Genomic DNA, 20330 nt, shown 5'->3' with positions numbered 1-20330 from the left:
TAGTCCAGCACTCTTTCACTGTTTCTGCCTCAGAGTTTTAATGGTTAGTTGGGAGAAGCTGGCAAGCCATAAACATTCTGCCCTGAAGACATTTCACCTTTTCTTACCAATATCAGCTGCATGATCAATCAGGGTCTTTACCACCGCAATCTCCAGTCGAATTTCTTCCCTTGCATTCTTCGACACTTTCTCATTCCATGAATGTAAAAGGTTTGGAGCAAGCATTGCTGCAAGATTATAACTATCCATCTTATTCTCACTGACTCTTTAAAAAAAAAAAAAAAGTAGGTACCATTAAACGTAGTCAAAATTTGAACTAAGAAACAATTTCAAGAAGCTAACAGGCATATTTGTAGGGACTCTTACTTAATATTGGCTATGTATAAGGCAAATACTAAACCTTATCAGGAATTTAACCAAGAAATAGGAAATAAAAAAGCTTCTAACAGTCAAATTAATTTATAAAATCCATGCATCCAAAACTAATATTTTATTCACAGCCAAGCTTCTCAAAATCCTCAATCAGTACTAACTTATTTAAAACATAATAGTAAGACAGTTGGTTATTGCATTTGGTTTCAAAGTTCATAACTGATTAGAAGTAGCCAAACAGAAAGGGTGAGAGGAGTGGTTACAGGCAGGCACAAAAACTGTAGTGAGAAATGACAGGTGATAGCAAGGAAAGAAATAGAAAAATTATAAAAAAACAGAAATATGAAATCAAATGGCATCACAGGTTAGACCTTTTAGGGTAAACTGCCTTGCAGAAACAGGCCCCTGGAGATCACTGTATTACGGTATACAAATAATGACATTCAAAATGATAAAGAAAAAACGAAATTGTATTCAATATACTCCATTTGAGAAGATAAGGAAATATGTAAATAAATTTTAAGAAATATTTCCATCCCAAATAGCTGAAAACAAAATAAATGTACTGTTGCTTAAAATTATAACTGGCTAGCCAAAAGTTCCCCATAGCTAAAATTTTTTGTACTTGATCTTTACTTACCTGAGAGAAACATTCCGGAGAAAGTTAAAGAAGTACCGTAATACATATACTATATTGTCAGTCATAAGACAAGAGAGCAACATTGTAGCAGTATCCCTCTCCTCTGTTTCCAACTGTTGAGCTTTGATAAAAGCTTCATGCAAATCAACTGGAAAGATGGGTTCTGGCAACTCCCTAAAAAATTTCTTAATAAGATCTGTGATATCCTGTGGATCTGCAGAAGACAGACAGCTTTCACCATGATTCAGTTTCCTCTGAAATAAATTTCAAGTCATCAGTATTCTTTGATTTAAGATCTCCATTTTGATCAAAATCTCTGCTTACATCTCAAGATAAAGAGTTTTTCTTAGTAAACTTTAATTCTTTTATTTATTTGCTTCTGGTGTCATGTATTACAAAACACACAAGAAGCTCTAGCAAACAATCAAAAATACTTAATTTCTTTAACTACTGGATTCATGTAAGCTATAAATGCTTTCCACAAAGGGAATAATAGCTGGTCAGCTGTAACTCTACCATTCATTAATACCGAAAAGATGAGAGGACATAATGCTGAGCTTGGGAGTCATTAGACCTGGGTTCAAACCCTCCCCCCAATAACTACCTATGTGCAAGGTGCTCACAGACATCTCCACAGTAATTATTTAAAGTCATATGATGTTAGTGATGTTAGAGGGAGTCCACATGCTAGAAAATCATAGACCCTTTGCACATTCATGTCATATCTGAGAACTGTAACAACAAAAACCTAATTAGACAACTGTGGAAAGAAAAAATAGTCAAGGAATATGCCTACCTTCAGTGCTTTTATATGGGTAGCTGATCCAGAAACCCTAAAAAGACCCTTAACATGAAGATGTTGTTCCAAAGATGTGCAAGCATCAACGAGAAAACTGAAAAAGGCAGGTCTCATTAATGTATTTAATCTTACAAAAACCATACTAAGTGAATATACTTGTCAAGGTACATCAATAGGCTGTGAAGGTCCTTGACATGACTTCTGAATTATAAATCATTTCCCATTTCTATAATCTACTCATTGTTCTTGTGCTAATTTTAGTATGACCGTTGCTCTCATTCCATGACTTTCACAGCCTACTATATACCCAAGAGCCATACTATATAAGTGTGTATACACACACACACACACACACACACACACATATATATATATAACCTCTATACACACAGACATGTATACCCCAACAAATCTTTCTGTAATTACCATCCCATAAAATGCAACAACCTTTTTTAATTCAATTTAATTCAACATTCATTAAGTTTCCATATATGCAAGGCATCCTTAATACTACAGATAAAAAGGAAAAAAAATTCCTCCATTTCAACATATACAGCATATACACAGATGAGTATATATAAAGTAGTGTTAAGAGACAAATGATAACTAGGGTAGAGGAAAAATAGGTCAGGAAAAGTCTTATATAATAGTGAAGAAGCGAGGGCTTATAAGAGGCAAAGGTAAAGAAGGAATGTATTATACACCTGAGAGATAGTTAATGCAAAAGAATGGAGGCAGGAGACTGAGTGTATGTATCGTCAAAAGGACTAATAGCCAACAGACTGGAAAGGTAGATGGGAGGCAGATCATGAAAAGTTTTAAATGGATTTTGTATTTTATCCCAGAGGCCATAGGAAGCTCCTGAAGCTTCTTAAGTCAGACCCCTGTTTTAGGAACATCAATTGGCAGCAGCTTAGATTATGGATATAAAACAGCGAGACTTGAATCAACAAGACCTGGCAACTAACTGGACTAAAGGGATGTGGGAGGAGGGAATTTCAAAGAGAAGATAGTGGAGAATTGACTCTGAGGCTCTAAAACTAGAAAATGAGAAGAATGGTTGTGCATTCAATCAAAACAGGAAAGTGTGAAAATGGGATAGATGTGAGGAAATACAAGTTCCATTTTTGAAAAATCAGTTTATTTTTATTTATAGGTTCTATTCATATCTCATTTAATTTACTTCTTTATTTGCTTGTCTGTGGGACCTTTATTTCTCTGCCAACATCATTTGTCCAACTCTTCGGAAGACAGAGATGATTTTTTAAAAAAATAATTCAATATGTAGAACAAAATAATGCAGACAGAACGATGCTCAATAGAAGTCTGTAGGTAATACATGTAGTATCAATGTTAAAGGGGACGGCTAGATGGCCCAGTGGATAGAGTGAGTGCTGGGCCTGGAGTCAGGAAGACTCATCTTCCTGAGGTCAAATCTGGCCTCAGACATTTCCTAGCTATGTAACCCTGAGCAAGTCACTTAACTCTGCTTGCCTCAGTTTCCGTATCTGTAAAATAAGGGGGTGAATGAAATGGCAAAACACTCCAGTATCTTTGCCAAGAAAACCCCAAAAGAGGTTATAAAGAATGAAAACAACTAAATGCCAAATAAACGTTATCTCTACAGTTTACACAGCTCTCCTAGGTAAAGGACTCGGAGGATCTAAGCAGGTTCATTAACATGAGTTTTGTCGTCATTTCCCCAATACGTGAGCGTTTAGAAATCCTTTTACTAGAATGTGAAATGTGCGCATAACAAATCTGAATAACACTGTGTGATCACTATTTACAAAAGCTTGGGCATCTCAATAACATATAATTACTCTTCTCCCACAATTCTTCCCAAATATACTCATTCATTCATCCAATAAACGTTTACTGAAAGTCTGTTATTTGTCAGGCACTGTGCTAAGGGTATCATTACATTACAGGGATTTTCATTCAAATACAGATTTCAGAGTGGAATTATAAAGTCCATGAATTAAAGACCCAAGTGTGAAATATCTACTAATTTCTGAACCTTGCAATTCACCACTTAATTCTAGGCTAATTTCACACCTTTCTTACCTTGGAATGTTTCCATATTCTGGTACAAATGTCTGGGGTAGTACAGAAAAAGGTGCTCGAAAAATTTTCCCCTAAAATGTAAAAGTCATTTATTATAAGCATCAAGATAAAAATTTACAGGTATAAGCACAGAATGTGAAGACAAATTGTGATTTCAGGGAAAGAGCAAAAAAACAATTAAACTAGTTACTAATATTCTGAGATATAATTAGTCATAGTAGCTAAAAGGCAACAGACTTTGGTAACAGTGAGTCTTAAGAACAGAACTAGTCTCAAATACTAAAATAAATACCTTATGCCAATAATATCTATTAATTATGCTAATGAAAGAGTTACAGAACATTTGGATCAAATACTAACACACATTAAAGTATCATTATTGTATTATTTTTTAAAGAGGACTTCAAATAGGTTTTAATGCTTCTCAATTTGCATCTATTAAAATGGATATTTTTTTCTGAAATCACCTTCCACAGCTCTGCAAATACTAACTCTGCATCAAATTATCTGTGTACTTCCTTGACCAATAATAGGGTAAGATGGATTAATTTTTTTGGCTGATGAATGTTACAAATTTTCTAACAAAATGTTCCAAGAGACTAGGACTAAGAAATACTGAAAGTAAACATTAAAACATTAAAAAATCCAATTCAACCTCTTCTTGTACAGTTGCTATTTCTATAATAAAATTATCTTCTTTCTTACTATTTTTCTTAACTATTTCTTAACTATTTCTTAACTATTCTTAACTATTAAATATTTCTTAACTAATTCTTAACAATTTTTCCGAAGACTATTTATCACAAGAATAACTTGTGAAAGGCACCAAGATTCAGTAGTCCTGGGTATCAAGTCATGTCTCTATTTATTAGTTATGTGGCCTCTAATAAGCCATTTCAGCCCTTTCGTTACCTCACCTGTAAAATGAGGATAATTCCACATAACTCAGAGGGAGTTTTATAAACTACATGTTGTAACAATGAGCTATTATTAATAATCTGAAATCAAATTCTGAGATCCTGGAAAAAATAACAGTGCAGATATATATACTGAAAGAATTAAGCATAAAAATTTTCTGTAAGCTCGTACGACACTTAGGAAAATGACTAACGCAGAAGACATCCCATTACTAGGACTGGAGATAAGCCATTTATAGTATTTTTTAAAAAATCAATCCATAAGCATTTATTAAGCTGTAACTATACACCAGGCACTAGGGATAAAAATACAAATAAAATAACCCCTACTCTCAAGGAACTTATGTGCTAATGAGGGAGAGAAGTACGTACAGAATATAAATAAATACAAAATAGCTAAATAAGCATTTTTGGGGGGAAGGATGGAAAATCAGGAAAGGTTGATAGTGATATTTTAGCTAAATCTTGAAGGAAAAGAGAGATGAAGCAGAGGTGAGGATGGAGTGAATTACAGGCATGTGGAGATGGCAACTGCAAAGGAAGATTCAGGACATACCTGAGTACATGGGGGACACAGAAAAGACTAGTCGGTATGGGCTGGGGGTGGGGTTGTTTAATGAGTAACATACAATGAGGATGGAAAGACAGGTTGTGAAAGGCTTTAAAAGCTAAGTAGAGGAGTTTATTTTATCCTAGAGAGTTAACAGGGAACCAATGAAGTTTATTTTGTAGATCACATTTGGGCTAATGGAAAATCACTTTGGCAGCAATATGTAAGATAAGACAGAAATAGGAAATGGTTTGAGGCAGGAAGTACAATTAGGAGACAAATTCAGTAATCTAAATGTGATGAAGGCTTGAACTAAGGAGGGTCAGAAAGAAACAAGACAACTGCCAACTGATTAGATATACAGGGTGAGGGAAAATGAAGAGGATAATGGAAAGTTACTAGACTTGGGATATGAGAAGACTGGTGGTGCCTTGGGGGCAAAAATAGGGAAGTTTGGAGAGCAATATAATGAGATGTTTTGGACCTGTTAAGTTTGAGATATCTCTGAGACAGGTTTGTAATATCAAGAAACTGAGATAAATCTTGGATATCAAGTTTGAAATATCCCATAGGCAAACAGTGATGCAGGCCAGAAGCTCAGAGGAGAAACTGGGACTGGCTATACAGACCTACAAGTCATCTACATAGGTTTAGGATTAGGGATATGACTGGTGACTTCACTGGTGTAGATAACTCCCAAATGAGGGCACTTATTCTACCAATAGAGACTGGCAACTTTTCTGCAAATAGTAGTGTTTAAATGCCTAGAACAATGAATAGTTAAATGACTTGCCAGGAAATCACACAAAAAGTCAAAGGCAACATTTTAATCCCAGGCTTCAAGGACAGCTTTTTAACAATGGCTCTTAATCATCTTGAATGAAAGATAATAAAACCCTAGGAACTGATGAGGTCACTGAGAGAAATTCTTTCATGCAACAAACATCTATTAAACACTTTCTATGTTCTAGGCTCCAGAGAAAGATACAGTAACAAAGATGAAACAGTCCCTGCTCAGAGAAATTACATTTCATGGAGGTGAGGAGAAGTAGAGGGAAAAGACATAGATACACGTAAGTAAATATATACAATACAATTGAGAAGAAGCACTAACTGGAGGATGGGAAACTAGAAAAGGGTAGGTTACACTTCAGCTAAACTTTGAAACAAACTAAGGGTTTCAAGAGGCAGAAGTGTGGGAAAAAGTATTTTAGGTATGAAGGATAGCTTCTGTAAAGTTATGGAAGCAAAGAAATGTCAAATAGGCTTACTTTAACTGCACACTGCAAAAAACAGAGTAATATGTAATAAACCTGGAAAGGTTGGCTGTTACTTTTTGAAGGACTTCAAATGCCAAACAAGGCAGTTGTAGTATTTGACTCTAAACAAGATAGCAATCTTTTTGAAAAAAGGAACCACACAGTCATACCCATGCTTTAACAATCATTTGTTTTAAGTGGATGATGGATAAAACCTGGAGGGTAAAACCATGACCTACACAACAATTAGGAAGCTACTATAATAGTCCAGGGGAGAAGTTAACAGGTCAACTTGAACTAGGGTTATAGATTGAAGGATTAGAAAGATGTTTTGTAGGGGGAATCAACAAGTGACTGGGTATAGGGGTTGAGGGGAAATGAAGCGTTACAGCCGATTTCAAGTTCACAAACCAGAACGGTTAGGACAGAACTGCTCTCAAAAGAAACTTCAGAGAGAGGTGGGTGAGTACTATTTTGGAGATGTTGAACTTAAGATGCCTATGGGACACTCACCTGGAAATGTCTGAAAGGCAGATTATGATTCAGGGCTAGAATTGAAGAGAAAGATTAGGGCTAAGGTACAGATACGGGAGGTGCATAGCAATGATAGTTGAATGTGGCAAGGAGCCTAGTGCTCTTTACACTAAACAGATTAAATCAATGCCTTCAATAGAATATTTTAAAAAATGAGGGGAAGACGGAAAAATCAGTATACTGACAAATAAGTTGATTTTTAGAACACAAATATTAGTTTTTATATATTAGTCTATGTATTTGTATAAAGTGCAATTCACAAGTTTTTGTATTAGAAACTCTTAAGTGTGAACCAGTATAAAATGTTATTGCAAATAGAAGTACAACTTTAATATTGTTCTTAGCTATCTCACCTCACATTACATTCTGAAACAATTCCAGCGGCTACTTACTCTGATTTACACTTATCTCTTAAAGACATTCATACTTACTTTATATAATATAATATGACTGTTCATTCTCATATTTGAGTAATATTCTGCATGGCTGTTTGTCCAATACAATGTGTCCACTAGTCAGTTTCTACTCTACCGACAAGATCTTAAGTATTGTTCAGCACCTAAAACATAGTATATAGATGCTTGATACACGATTTTTTTAAATTATGAAATGAATTCCTTGATTTTATGAGTGGAAAAAAAATCAAGGGCTATGTCTTGCAAAGACCTTCTCCATCTGTCAATCATTTTAGTCTTCTTTATGCATTTGTAGAACATAATGCTATCTCAAAAATATTACATGGCTCACATCACATTTCTAAATCTTTTCCTTCAATTTCTTGAAATCTTTGAAATTACTATCTCATAGGTATAAAATCTTGGGTAGAGACTGAAACAACTGAAGAGACTATCATATTGGTAAATAATCAGTAGAAACAAAAAAGTGTCAATTTAACTACCTAGTTAAAAAATGTTTTATGACATAAAGCTGACAATAGCAAAAATTAGGTTTGGGCATAATCAGATTCAATTAACTATTATGCACTCAAAAACCAGCTGTAACAAATATACACAACAGGACCACATAAAAGAAGCTGTATTAATTAATCTAAGTACACACATACACACATACACACACACACACACACACACACACACACACACACACACACTAGTATTTAACCAGAACTCCTCTTCAGTACTTAACCATTTCCACTGAACCATTCAGAAAACACCATTCTTTTTAAATGAACCACCCTTCCTGATAGCCCACAAAAGCCTCAGAAAATAATCACAAATACTCACTTAACCTCTATGAACTTCAGATTGAAAAACAGGAATAATAATAACATGTAGTGTGTGTGTATACACACACGCACACATGTATATATACAGAGAAAGATACACACACACTTCAAGGGGTTGTTGTAAGGTTCAGATAAAATCAAGTACATGGAGTAATCTGAAACCTTAAGGTACTATAGAAACATTAGTTATAACCAACAGTAAATCTTGACATCTTCACCATATGGCTTATCATGTGTAAAATCGAGAAGCGGCATGGACTAGCAAACAGTCAGAAAAACCTAGGTTCAGAATCTATTTTGTAGAATAGTTGCGTGATTCTGGGCAAATTACTGAAGCTCTCTTTGGGCCTGTTTCCTCCTCTGTAAAACCGTGAGTTAGAGGAGATAGTTTCTAAGTTTCTTTCTAGTTTTAAACATGCAGCTAAATGGGTGTGTGAACAAAGAGCGAGGTCTGGAGTCAGAAGATCTGTGTGATCCCAGACAAGTCACTTGACCGCTTAACCACTTAACCTCTCAGTTTCTTTCCCCTGGCACATAGGTAGCTCTAGAGATACGTTAGCTATCATCCTGTCCTCTTTTCTGGACAAAATTAATGCTCCACTTTCACCAGTTTGGTTCACAGTGACTCTTACTAGCCTTCGGATGTCCTCCCTCAGCCCTCTTCCCCCTGGTCTTACCCTAAAAGTTATCGCCCGAGACTCCTGCCGGCCGCGAGCGCTCTGGATCTTTAAGCCATAGGCGGCCTCGAGATGCTGCAGCAGGGTCAGCCTCACCAGCCTCCGGTGCCTCATTTCTGCGGGTGTCTCGCACCTCTCCGCCACTCCCCTCCTCCTCGTCCTGATCCCTTTCCACCCATTGACCTTCTCTAGCCACCACCTCTTCCACTTGCTACAAACCCTCGGTGTCACCACCTTCGCTTCAACTCCCTCTCGTCCACTTCCACGAGCCCCGCTGGGGCTCGGGCCTGCTCCTGCCACTTCCGTGGCTCCTACCCTCAATTCCAAGCCCTCAGGTCTGTTTGTCCACACCCCGCTCCTTCCCCCGCCACTGACCCTTCTCTAAGTCACTCCCCACGGACCCTTCCACGCTCCTCTCCGGTCACTCCCCACCGACTCGTCCACGCTCCTTCCCGGTCACTCGTCCACGCTCCTCCCCAGTCACTCCCCACCAACTTGTCCACGCTCCTCTCCAGTCACTCCCCACCGACTCGTCCACGCTCCTTCCCGGTCACTCGTCCACGCTCCTCCCCAGTCACTCCCCACCAACTTGTCCACGCTCCTCTCCAGTCACTCCCCACCGACTCGTCCACGCTCCTTCCCGGTCACTCGTCCACGCTCCTCTCCAGTCACTCCCCACCAACTTGTCCACGCTCCTCTCCAGTCACTCCCCACAGACTCGTCCACGCTCCTCCCGGTCACTGCCCACCAACCAGTCCCAGGCCTTCACCCCAGAAGACCTTTCCCCTAGACTCCCAGTCTCTATTTCCGGTCCCTCGGGTCTGCGGGCTCTTGCGGCCCCCCGCTCGTCGCCGGTCAGGCCCTAGGCTAACGTCGCCCCAGACGCCGGAGGCCCGGCGGGCCCTGGGCCCTGGCTCCGCCGCGGACTCCTCGAGCTCCCCTCCGGACCGGTCTCGCACGCTCAGGCACCGCCCTCCGTCAGCCGGGCTGTTACCCCATCCCGGGCTGCCCACTCCGGCAGACCGGTCGCCCCCACAATCCAAATCCCAAAGCCGCGGTCTCCCGCCTCCCACTCCGCCTCCGCCGCCTAGCCAAGCACTCAGCTCCCGCTCCGCCTCCGCACCCCAGCCGAGAACTCAGCTTCGGGCCGAACGCAGCGGCTCAAACGGCCGCGCCAACGTTCGACCCGCTCTCTGATTGGGCCGCGCCATTCACAATCAGAACCCCTCCGCGGGGGCCTAACAATAGCCTGATTCGGCGGTAACGCCGTCAGCAGAACCGAAAGGGGGGAGGGGTGGGGGGAGAAAGGTAGAGCCCGGTCCTACGGCTAGTCCGACAGGTACTGCGCGTGAGCTCCCTGTAAGGGCGGAGATCCCTGGTGGACCATGGTCAGGGCCGTGCAACTCAGACCATTAATTAAGGGCTAGGCGCAGGGCGGGGACTCCACCCACGTGCTCCCGTCCCGGGCAGGACGCCGAGGTTTGGACCGGGCTCCTGCAGCCTTGAGCGCTACACCGCCCTTAAGGCCCCTCCATGGTCGGGGGGGGGGGGGGCAGGGGGGAGGCTGGAGGTGCCATGAGGGGGTGCCTGATCATGCGCGTGCCATGCAACCCCTTTGAGCCCCAGCTTCTCCCCTGTAAAGCGGGGTTCGGTGTGGTCTCCAAAGACAAGGGAAGGCTCCAAGCTTAGGCTTGTATTAGAAGGTGTGGGGAGACAGACTTGGGGGCCACTAGAGGCTTATCACAAATACCCAGAGGTGATCCGCAGGGATGCTGCTCCCCACAATCCTGCAGCCCCACGCAGCGTGCTGGTCCAAAGTCCCGCCTTGCAGCGCTCTCAGGACAGGTTGTCAGGCGTGTCCAACCCTTCATGACCCCTCTCTGGGGGTTTTGGCAAAGATACTGGAGGGATTTGCCATTTCCTTCTTACTCATTTGACAGAGGTGGAAACTGAGGTCCATGAGGTTAAGTGACTTGCCCAGAGCTAGTAAGCAATCTAAAAGCCTCTAAAGCCCTTTTCAAAGGAGAGATTTTAATATCCCAAACGAAGCCTGGAAGGAAACATAAAGGCAGTGCCCATTAGACTTTTCTCCAGGGATCAGTCTTGTGCAAAGCACTTTGGGGAAGGAAAGGAGCTGGAAGAAATTGGGGATTTAAAAATTTGTGACCAGAGAGATACGACTTATCTTATCTCTGAGAGAGGTCTGCTCGAGTGGAGGCACCCAAAGAAACTGGGGATTATGTACTCAAACCTCTTAAACTAGCCTAAGAGCTACTTATCTTTTTGCAGCTCTACGGGAAGATATGCTGGCAGTATGGGAGGTCTCTGCTAAACACACCATTTCTCTAAGCACCACTAGGCAGAATTTACTTAGGCTCCTGTTAGCTTATGGAGGTAGCCCAACTCTAACTCTGCCTGCCCCAAGAGTTGGCGGTGTTGATTAATATCTGGTCTAATATTGTAGGAAAACCACCTGATTTGAAGTCTATGTGGGAGTTCAAAGTGCATCTCTGTTACTACTTGTATGGCCACGGACAAACACTTAACCTCTTTGGGCCTCAGATTCCATCTTTAAAATGAAACAGTAGAACCAGTTGATTCTATGAGCTTTTTAAGGTCTCTTCTAGCATTAATAGAGTTCGAATTCAGCTTGCCCACCTATACTCTGTAAAGGAGATATCATCAGTCTCCTAAGAGGAGGTAGGATGGAAGCCAAATGAGGTTGGGTGGTCCCTGGGGGAGATCAACTGGAGTTCTTAAAAGCAACAAAGGGTGGGAAGCAGCACTTTATTAATCATTATTGTTACTCATTGTTGTGATTTCTAAAACCACAGGTAAATTAAGGCATTTTCTCTGGCTGTCTCCCGTCCTTGGAATGCTATCCTTCCTCCGCTTCACCTACTGACTTCTCGGACTTCTCAACTAAAATTCCATCTTTTTTTTCCTATTTTTAAAATATATTTATTTTTAGTTTACAACATTCAGTCCCACAAGCTTTTGAGTTTTAAATTTTCTCCCCCTCCATACGCTCCCCAAGATGGCATGCAATCTGATATAGGCTGTCCATATACATTCATATTAGACATATTTTCATTTTAGTTATATTGTAAAGAAGAATTATAACCAACGGAATGAACCATGAGAAAGAAGAAACAAAACAAAAGAGAGACAGCAAATAGTCTGCTTCCATCTGCATTCAAATGCCACAATTCTTTCTCTGGATGTGGATAATATTTTCCATCATGAGCCTTATGGAGTTGTCCTAGAACCTTGCCTTGCAAGAGCCAAGTCTATCAAAATTAGCCTTCACACAATGTAGCTATAACTGTATACAGTGTTATCCTCTTTCCACTCCCCTCATTCAGCTCATATTCCATCTTTTATAAGGAGGTTTTCTCAGCCTCAATTCTAGTACCTTCTTTCTGGTAATTATTTCTTATTTGTCCCATATATAGCTTCTTTGTATATATTTGTTTACATGTCTCCTTAGAAGATTCTGGAGGGTAGAAGCTGTCGTTTGCCTTTTTGCATCCCCAATGCTTAGCATAGTGCCTGACATATTATAGGTGCTTAGTAAATGTTGATTGATTGTAAATTGGGAAGTGAGGAAAAAGAGTTCTCTAAAGTAGGCATTCTTAAGCTGGAGTCTGAAGTTTTGTCTGTTTTTACTATTTTGAAATTTGTATTTCAAAATAATGGGTTTTATTTGCAATCCCTATGTATTTTATTTTATGCATTTAAAAACATTATTCTGAGAAGGGGTCCATAGGCTTCACTAGATTGCCACACACAAAAAGTTAAGAACCTCTGCTTTATAAAGAAAAAAACTTATGAGGAAGCATCCTGTCCCAGTTTCCTGATTATCTCAGTTGTAAAATCCCTGTTCATGACTTTTTTGAGGGGACCATTTTTCTAAATTGCAAAGGGAGAGAAAACAGTTTAGAATCAGTAAAAGTGCTTTGCAATTTCCCAAATAGAATCCAGTTTGATTTCTTCCTCCTATCCAATTCTGGGTTTAGGCAATTGTTTATGTCCAGTGTCTATCACAAAAAAAAAAAAAAAAAAGATGGATTAATTCCATGTGCCATCTCTCCAGTTAAGTATCATGATCTTGATCTGTGCAATATACATGCTTCATCCATGTCTGTGTGGACTGCTAAGACAATCTTTTAAGAAGCTATTGAGTATCTTGGTTCATTCATTCAACAAAGAATTTATCAAATACCTATGAACTGCCCCCACTACATTATATGAGTCCCTTCCCTCAGGCAACTTACAGGCTATTAGAGAGAAACATGGGTCTTTTCTCAGGCTTCATGCTTCTTGACCTCTCTGTAAACTTTGAGCCTGTGTTTACCTTCTTCTCCTTTTCTGGGATACTTTCTTCTGGTACTCCTCCTTCCTAATTGACCACCCCTTTTGCTCTTCTTTGCTGGAGCTTCATCCAAATCATACCCACTTACCACAGATGTGCCATAGCTATCTGTCCTGGGCCCTCTTCCTCTTCTTTTACTTGGTGATTTTGTTAGTTTCCATGGATACAATGATTATTTCTATGCTGGTGATTAAGAAAAATCTACTTTATCCCACATTAACCTCTCTTCTGACCTCCAGTCTTACATCTCCAGCTGCCTAGTATTGGACATCTCAAACTGGACATCCCATAGATATCATAAACTCAGCATGTCCAAAACCGAACTCATTATCTTTACCTCCAAACTGAATCCTCTTCCTAACTTTCCTTGTGCTTTGTAGAGTGTCACTAGTCTTCCAGTCACTTAGGAAGAAGGATTGGTCCAAATCTGAGAGGAATTTGCCTGTATTACAACCCTGAGGGGAGCAGTTGTACCATCTGGCAGTTTCCTTTTTAAAATAATTATTATTGTTATCCAGGTGCTAGGTTCAGCTGTTTACATGCTGTCAAAAGAGTACAAGTGATGTCGCTGTTTTTCAATTTCAGTGCCCTGGGCCAAACTTGATTTTCCACACCTTGGTTATAACACTGCCTTGTGCTGTTTCACTTTGTTTTTTATTAACGTCTGATAAAGTAACAAATGGCATACTTATCAAATTTTCAGATGACAAAGTTAGAAAGAATAACTAACATATTGGAGGACAGGTTTGAGAAAGATCTCTTTAGTATAGAACTGTTGTGGTTTCATGATAATGTTGTGGTAGAACTATCTCAAAAAATTCAGTCAGACCATCTCTAATCCAAGCATAGACATTTCTTGAGATTGATGCTTCCTAGGAAGCCCAAGAGGGCCCAGCAACTTCAGAGAAAGCAAGATGGATTTTTATAGGGTAAAGATGCGATTACGTAACAAATTATGAATATTAAGAAGACAGGAGGAGTTTGTTAAGGATTAGGTTATAGGGGAGGAGTCCCAGCCACGGTCGAATTGTGTATGCAAATACCTACAATGCATACAGAAAAATCCATGGCAGGGTATGAATGTATGATAATGACATAATGGGCCTCTCTATGTCATAGGTTCACCGAAAGGATAGATTTTGCTGTTACCGAGCAGGTGCTTACTTAGAGAAAGTTCCTTCTGTTGTTTTGGGGTCCACATCCTGCATGGGCATCCTGGTGGTGCTGCTTTCTGATTGGCCAAGGATGGTCCTGTCTGAGACTAGATGGATGTGGTTGTGGTTGAGTGCATGAATACACCTGCTGTTTCTGTGGGAAGTATGAGGAATGGGTCTGGAACCAGTGACTGGCTAGAGACAGTGACTGGGATCTCATCTCAGGGACACTGCTGCTGTTCTGTGAGACATAGGAGTTCATGGACACACCTGTTCTAGTGAGCAGTGAGGCATATATAAAGAAGTTCGGATATTGAGTTAGGGATGGGGGAGTGGTGAAGTAGGGGTAATGGGACTGTAAGGAAGTTAGAATATTGGGGGTGAGGGCAGCTTTATTAGGATTCCATCCAAACTGACAACTTACTCCTCTACTCAGTTCTCTGGAAAAACAAATGAAACTTGTGAACCATCCTTCACTTAACAGCAATTTCTTCATGCCTTGTAGCTTCCTTTATAGCAAGAATGGAATCACCTCCCTGATGTCATGGTCCTCTTGGAGAATGAGGGACAAACAATGACAAATTTTGATCCCTGAAACTTTTTTTTTCCCTTAAGCACCTGACAACGCCCAATCACTCTGGCCCTCATTGACTAGAGAATGATAGGTCCCAGGCCACTCCCTACTTGGTCATTGTTTGGATCCTGATGGTCTCAGAGTGAACGTAGACAGCAGTGAGGAGTCAGACAAGAACAACAAAGTTTTCAGATCAGCGTTACAAACATTAATCTGTTGGTTCTCTAAATGTGTGATCTTGTCTAATGAGTCAATATATTGAAACAACTGACTTGCATTTATACTGACACTATTGCTTGCTATTGTTTCTCCTTGGTTCTTGAAGAGGATCATGACTCCAGGAAAATGATGCTACCACAGGCAAGTGAATTGGATATAGGGAGGGAGGGCTGTGCCAAGTCACCAGCCTCACTTTCTTCTCCAGAGCCATCTATAGATCAGGATGACTAGAGATGGCCCTAGATGCAGTAGAGACTTTGGCCTTTCTAAGCTAAGGTCTTTAACAGGTCTCAGTTTGACTGAGGCAATGCCTGTTCACTGATAAAGAAATGAGGCAGAGAATGGGCTCTTTACCTCATCAAAAAAAAAAAAAAAAAAACCCAAACAAACCCCAGATCCCAGTCTGGAAGGGAAATGAACAAAATTGTTTGGTAATTCAAACATTCTTTCACCTTGTCATTTTTTAGGGCTAGGGTGAAAACTGATCTTTTCCAATCCTGTGGCTACTGTTGAGTTTTTCAAATTTGCCAACATACTGAATGGAACACTTTAACAGCATCATCTCTTAGAATTTTAAATAATTCAACTGAAATTCCATCACCCTTACTAGTATTCCTGTTAGCAATTCTTCTCCTTCTCCAAGATGTCTGGCTCTAGATCAGTAACCATACCATTATCACTGAGGTTAAAGATCTTTCTTGAATACTCCTTCTGTATATTCTTGCCACCTCTTTTTTTATCTCTTCTACTTCTCATAAGTCCCTACCATTTTTATTTTTTTACCATATCCATTTTTGCATGAAACATTCCCTTGATATATCTACTTTTCTTGAAGACATCTCTTGTCTTTTCCATTTTATTGTTTTCTTCTATTTCTTTGCATTGTTCATTTAAGAAAACCTTATCTGTCCTTGGTATTCTCTGGAATTCTGCATTCAGTTGGACATATCTTTCCTTTTCTCTTTTACCTTTCACTTTCCATCTTTCCTCAGCTATTTGTAAAGCCTTATTAGACAGATATTTTGCTTTCTTGCTTTTCTTTTTCTCTGGGATATTTTTGTCCCTGCCCCTGTACAATATTGTGATCCTCTGTCCATAGTTCTTTAGGCACTCTTTCTACCAGCTCTAATCCCTTAAATCTATTCATCACCTCTACTTCGTATTCTTAAAATATATTGCTTAGGTCATACCTATGGGGTCTGATGGTTTACCCTACTTTCTTCAATTTAAGTTTAAATTTTGCAACAAGAATCTCACGATCTAAGTCACAGTGAGCTCTAAGTCATGTTTTAATTGACTATAGAGTTTCTCCACCTTTAGCTGCAAAGTATATAATCAGTCGGATTTCAATATTGACCATCTGTGTTGTCCATGTGTAGAATCACCTTTTGGATTGTTGTAAAAAAGTGTTTGCTCTGACCAGTGAGTTATCTTGACAAAACTCTGTTAGTCTCCGTCCCACTTCATTTGTACTCCAAGACCAAACTTACCTGTTATTCCAGTTATCTTTTGATTTTGTGCTTAAGCATTCCAATCCCCTGTGATGTAGGTGACATCTTTTTTGGTTGTTGTTTTTAGAAGATGTTGTAGGTCTTCAGAGAACTGAGCAGTTTTGGCCTCTTTGGAATCAGTGGCTGGAACATAGACTTGTAGATCTGAAAACTACGTGATGCTTAACCCACTTGATCCCTTTCTCATGCTCCCATCACCATCATCACAGAAATGGAAGGGGGCCACATATTAGTCAGGACTATTTTGCATTTTTACCTCTTTGGTGCCTGGGTCACCATGGCCAAAGAATTCATCACTTTATGGCCAAACTTCTGGTAATGTCTCCTCATACTTTGCTGTTCCTCATGGAGCAGACACAATCTGTTATCCAAATCATACTCAAAGTTTTTCCTGGTTGTTTGAATATGCCAATGCTTATGCTACCTGACATAGTCTTCAAGAACCCAGTGTTACCTCCATACCATGATGCAGCATCACACTATGATTTCTGTAGAGGAATGCGGAGACATAAAAAATAAGAAATATTATTTGCTTTAGATCTCACTATCTGTTAAGTCCAGTAGGTATTTAGGGAGACTACTTGAGATAGGTTGTGATCCCCAATCAGATACTGTACATGGTTCACGAGAGGACTGATATTGTCTGTGGGTAAATAGAACAGAAAGTATTGTGATGAGGTCTCTCTATGCTTTAAGCATTTTTTCTCTGGGGAGTACATAATAGGGAATCTGTGTGAAAAAATGTTGTTGCATATTTTCTTCCAGTTGAGGAGGGAAACGAGAGGAGGGGGGGAAAAGCACAATTCAAGGAGAGGAAAGAAAGTTAGAGATGGCTGGGTGAGGAGTTTAATTACCCTGGCCATCTAAGACCCTGTCATACTGTTGCCCCCTGAGACTTTACCTTGAGCCTAGACTGTAGAGGACTTGACCAGAAGTCTGGTAAAGCAGAGGAAGGCAGTGGAGTTAGACTGAGGAAGCTGCCTGATCAAACTGCCAATCCAGAAACATATGGCTGAGATAAAATTGCCAGTAGAATCCTTGTGTATATGTGAGTGCCCATGTTTTTGTGAAGGAAAGAAAGGAAACTAGCAATGTTGTGCCTTTCTAGTTGAAAATAGGTAAGTCTTTAAGAATTACACATAAACAGCCCACTCTAATGCATTCTCTCTTCTCACTGAGGCTCAAGTCACTCTATTTTGTCCCAAATAATAAATATGTGCCTGAGGAAGATAGCATATAACTTCAGGTATGATTTAAAAAAAATTCCACTTTCAAAATAAATAAAATAGAAGGTATTTAAATTGCTAAAATATTTCTGAATCTATTAAATAACAGTTCTTATACAGGTTAACTGTGGATTATTTAAGCAAATAAGTTCAAAATCTACTTAGGGCAGGCATTCTTAACCTTTCTGTTTCAAGGACTTGGGTAGTGATCTGGTAGAATCCTGGTCCCCTTTCTCAGTATAATGTTTTTAAATGCACAAAATGAAATACATATGATTATGAAGGAAACAAACTGTATTGAAATAAAGTTAACAAAATATTTAAAAGAAAAGAAAGCAACTTCATGGACCCCAGGTTAAGAACTCCTGACTGGGGTCATGAGCTTTTCTAATTGTTGAAGAGAATGGATTTTGCCTCTCTTCCAATTAACTGCCCACTTTTTCACTGAATTCCACACCTGTGAAATGGCCCACTATACTTGGATAGAATTCCAAATAAATTTTATGATCCATGAGGAACTGTGTCATTTTTCATCTTTGCATCTTGAGCATGTAACACTCATAGTAAATGCCTGAATAAATGCTGTCGATTCATCTTAGTATCCTAAAGAACTGGAACAGTGTCTTGTCCACTGTAGGCGGTCAATAACTATTGATGACAACGATGTCCCAGAAGAGGTTTTGTATGAATGGCCACTATGTTCACCAGTGGATCTCCCATTGTTTATGAGGAGTGTATGTGTTCTCAGTGTTTCCATTCACTATACTATCCACTTATATAACCAAGCTAGATCATCTAGTAGTAAAGTTAAATAGAATTAACAATGATAAGCAATAGAAGTTCATATCTCTGTCATTTACACAAGTCATTTAACTTCTTTAGGTCTTGATTTCTTCATCTGTAAGATGACAAAGTGTTTAAGGTCATGTCTAGCTCTTTGGGTTGGATTCTGTGATCCTTCAGACTCACTTTTACGTCAATTGAAGCAGAAGCATATTAGAGCCAGCTGATACTTTGACAAACAATTGTTAAATGATCAGTGCGAGCCCTTACAACTCAGAAATCAGCAAATACTACAAATCAGGACTTGATTTCATGTTCTGTCTAGACATAAGAAAGTGATGGAGAAAATATTAATAATGTTAATAATGTTAACAATGTCCATAAATATTAATGATGCAAATTAAACTTTAAAGTGTCATGCACACTTCTTTTTCCTTAGAAGACTGGTAGTTAAACATTTACCAGCACACAGTAAACAGGTTTTGCCAACACAATAGACGTCTATGTCAATTTTCACTGAATATTCTGCCGTGTAAGCAGGTCAGATTTTTGTGAAAAGCAATCCCTGTAGCTTCTATCTCTTGGACTAATCATCTTTTTTATCTTTTCTCATAGTTTTTCCTTCCTTCTTATCTCTTTAAAACCTGACTAAAAGTATGTCTTTTCTACCTGACCCTTTCCTTAAGTTTTCCTTCATCATTTACTTGCATGACACTCAGTGTATGTAACAAACGCTGATTTGCAGGTCATTGTGGTGGGTACCACTGGAAAGGCTTTTGAGGAGCACAGTCTTCTGGATCTTAAAGAACAAAAAAAAAAGGAACTAGTTTGCACAATCTATTTCTCATGTTTTTTTACTCTACGTAAGACAGAACCTGTTATCTTACTGAATTTGAGACTATTTCCTTTTTATTTTGCTTTCTCAGCATTTCATAATTTGGCTGACTGTGCCACACCTATTTCTAATAATAGCATCCAGCATTTATATAGCATTTTAAGGTTTGCAAAGTACTTCACAAATCTTATCTCTTTTGATCCTCATAACTCTGGGAGGCATATGCTATCATTATCCCCATTATATAGATAAGGAAACAGGTGGAGAGAGGATAAGTGACTTACACACAGTGTAAATAGGATTAAAACTCAGGTCTTCCTGACTCCAAGTGCAGTCCTCTTTCCACTAGCTATCTAGGTTTTAAGGGTTTGACATAATAAATACAGTAGAGAAAAGCTGTAAGGAGGTCAGAGGCTTGTGCCTGGACTTTTGGGGAATTCTCAGTGAATAAAGTTTTGGAGAGATACCTAGAAAAGACACGTTTTAATGTGACTATCTCCCTAAAAAGATGCTAGAGGTGATCACCTATACTCCACACTTTTTGGATGCTGTGACCATTTTCTCCTTAGGCTTATAGTCTAGGAAATGCAGA

General features: G+C 39.5%; 1 protein-coding gene and 1 pseudogene across 1 annotated transcript in view; one reads left to right on the top strand and one right to left on the bottom strand.

Moving 5' to 3' along the window:
- LOC140513777 (TP53-binding protein 1-like) overlaps positions 1 to 20330 on the bottom strand; it is a 115339-nt gene that overhangs the window by 90370 nt on the left and 4639 nt on the right. The window contains exons 2-6 of the mRNA XM_072623780.1: positions 7118 to 7152; positions 3879 to 3949; positions 1809 to 1905; positions 1013 to 1266; positions 108 to 265 (exon numbers count right to left, since the gene is read on the bottom strand). Of these exons, the coding sequence (XP_072479881.1) occupies positions 108 to 265; positions 1013 to 1266; positions 1809 to 1905; positions 3879 to 3949; positions 7118 to 7152 (615 nt within the window). The remainder of the gene's footprint in view (positions 1 to 107; positions 266 to 1012; positions 1267 to 1808; positions 1906 to 3878; positions 3950 to 7117; positions 7153 to 20330) is intronic.
- LOC140513820 (enhancer of rudimentary homolog pseudogene) overlaps positions 3944 to 20330 on the top strand; it is a 58722-nt pseudogene continuing 42335 nt past the window's right edge.

Source organism: Notamacropus eugenii, chromosome 7 (assembly GCF_028372415.1).
Source record: "Notamacropus eugenii isolate mMacEug1 chromosome 7, mMacEug1.pri_v2, whole genome shotgun sequence".
In the NCBI taxonomy this organism is placed as follows: domain Eukaryota; kingdom Metazoa; phylum Chordata; class Mammalia; order Diprotodontia; family Macropodidae; genus Notamacropus; species Notamacropus eugenii.
Note: the sequence above shows the minus strand (reverse complement) of the source record. Positions and strands in the feature narration are given on the sequence as shown.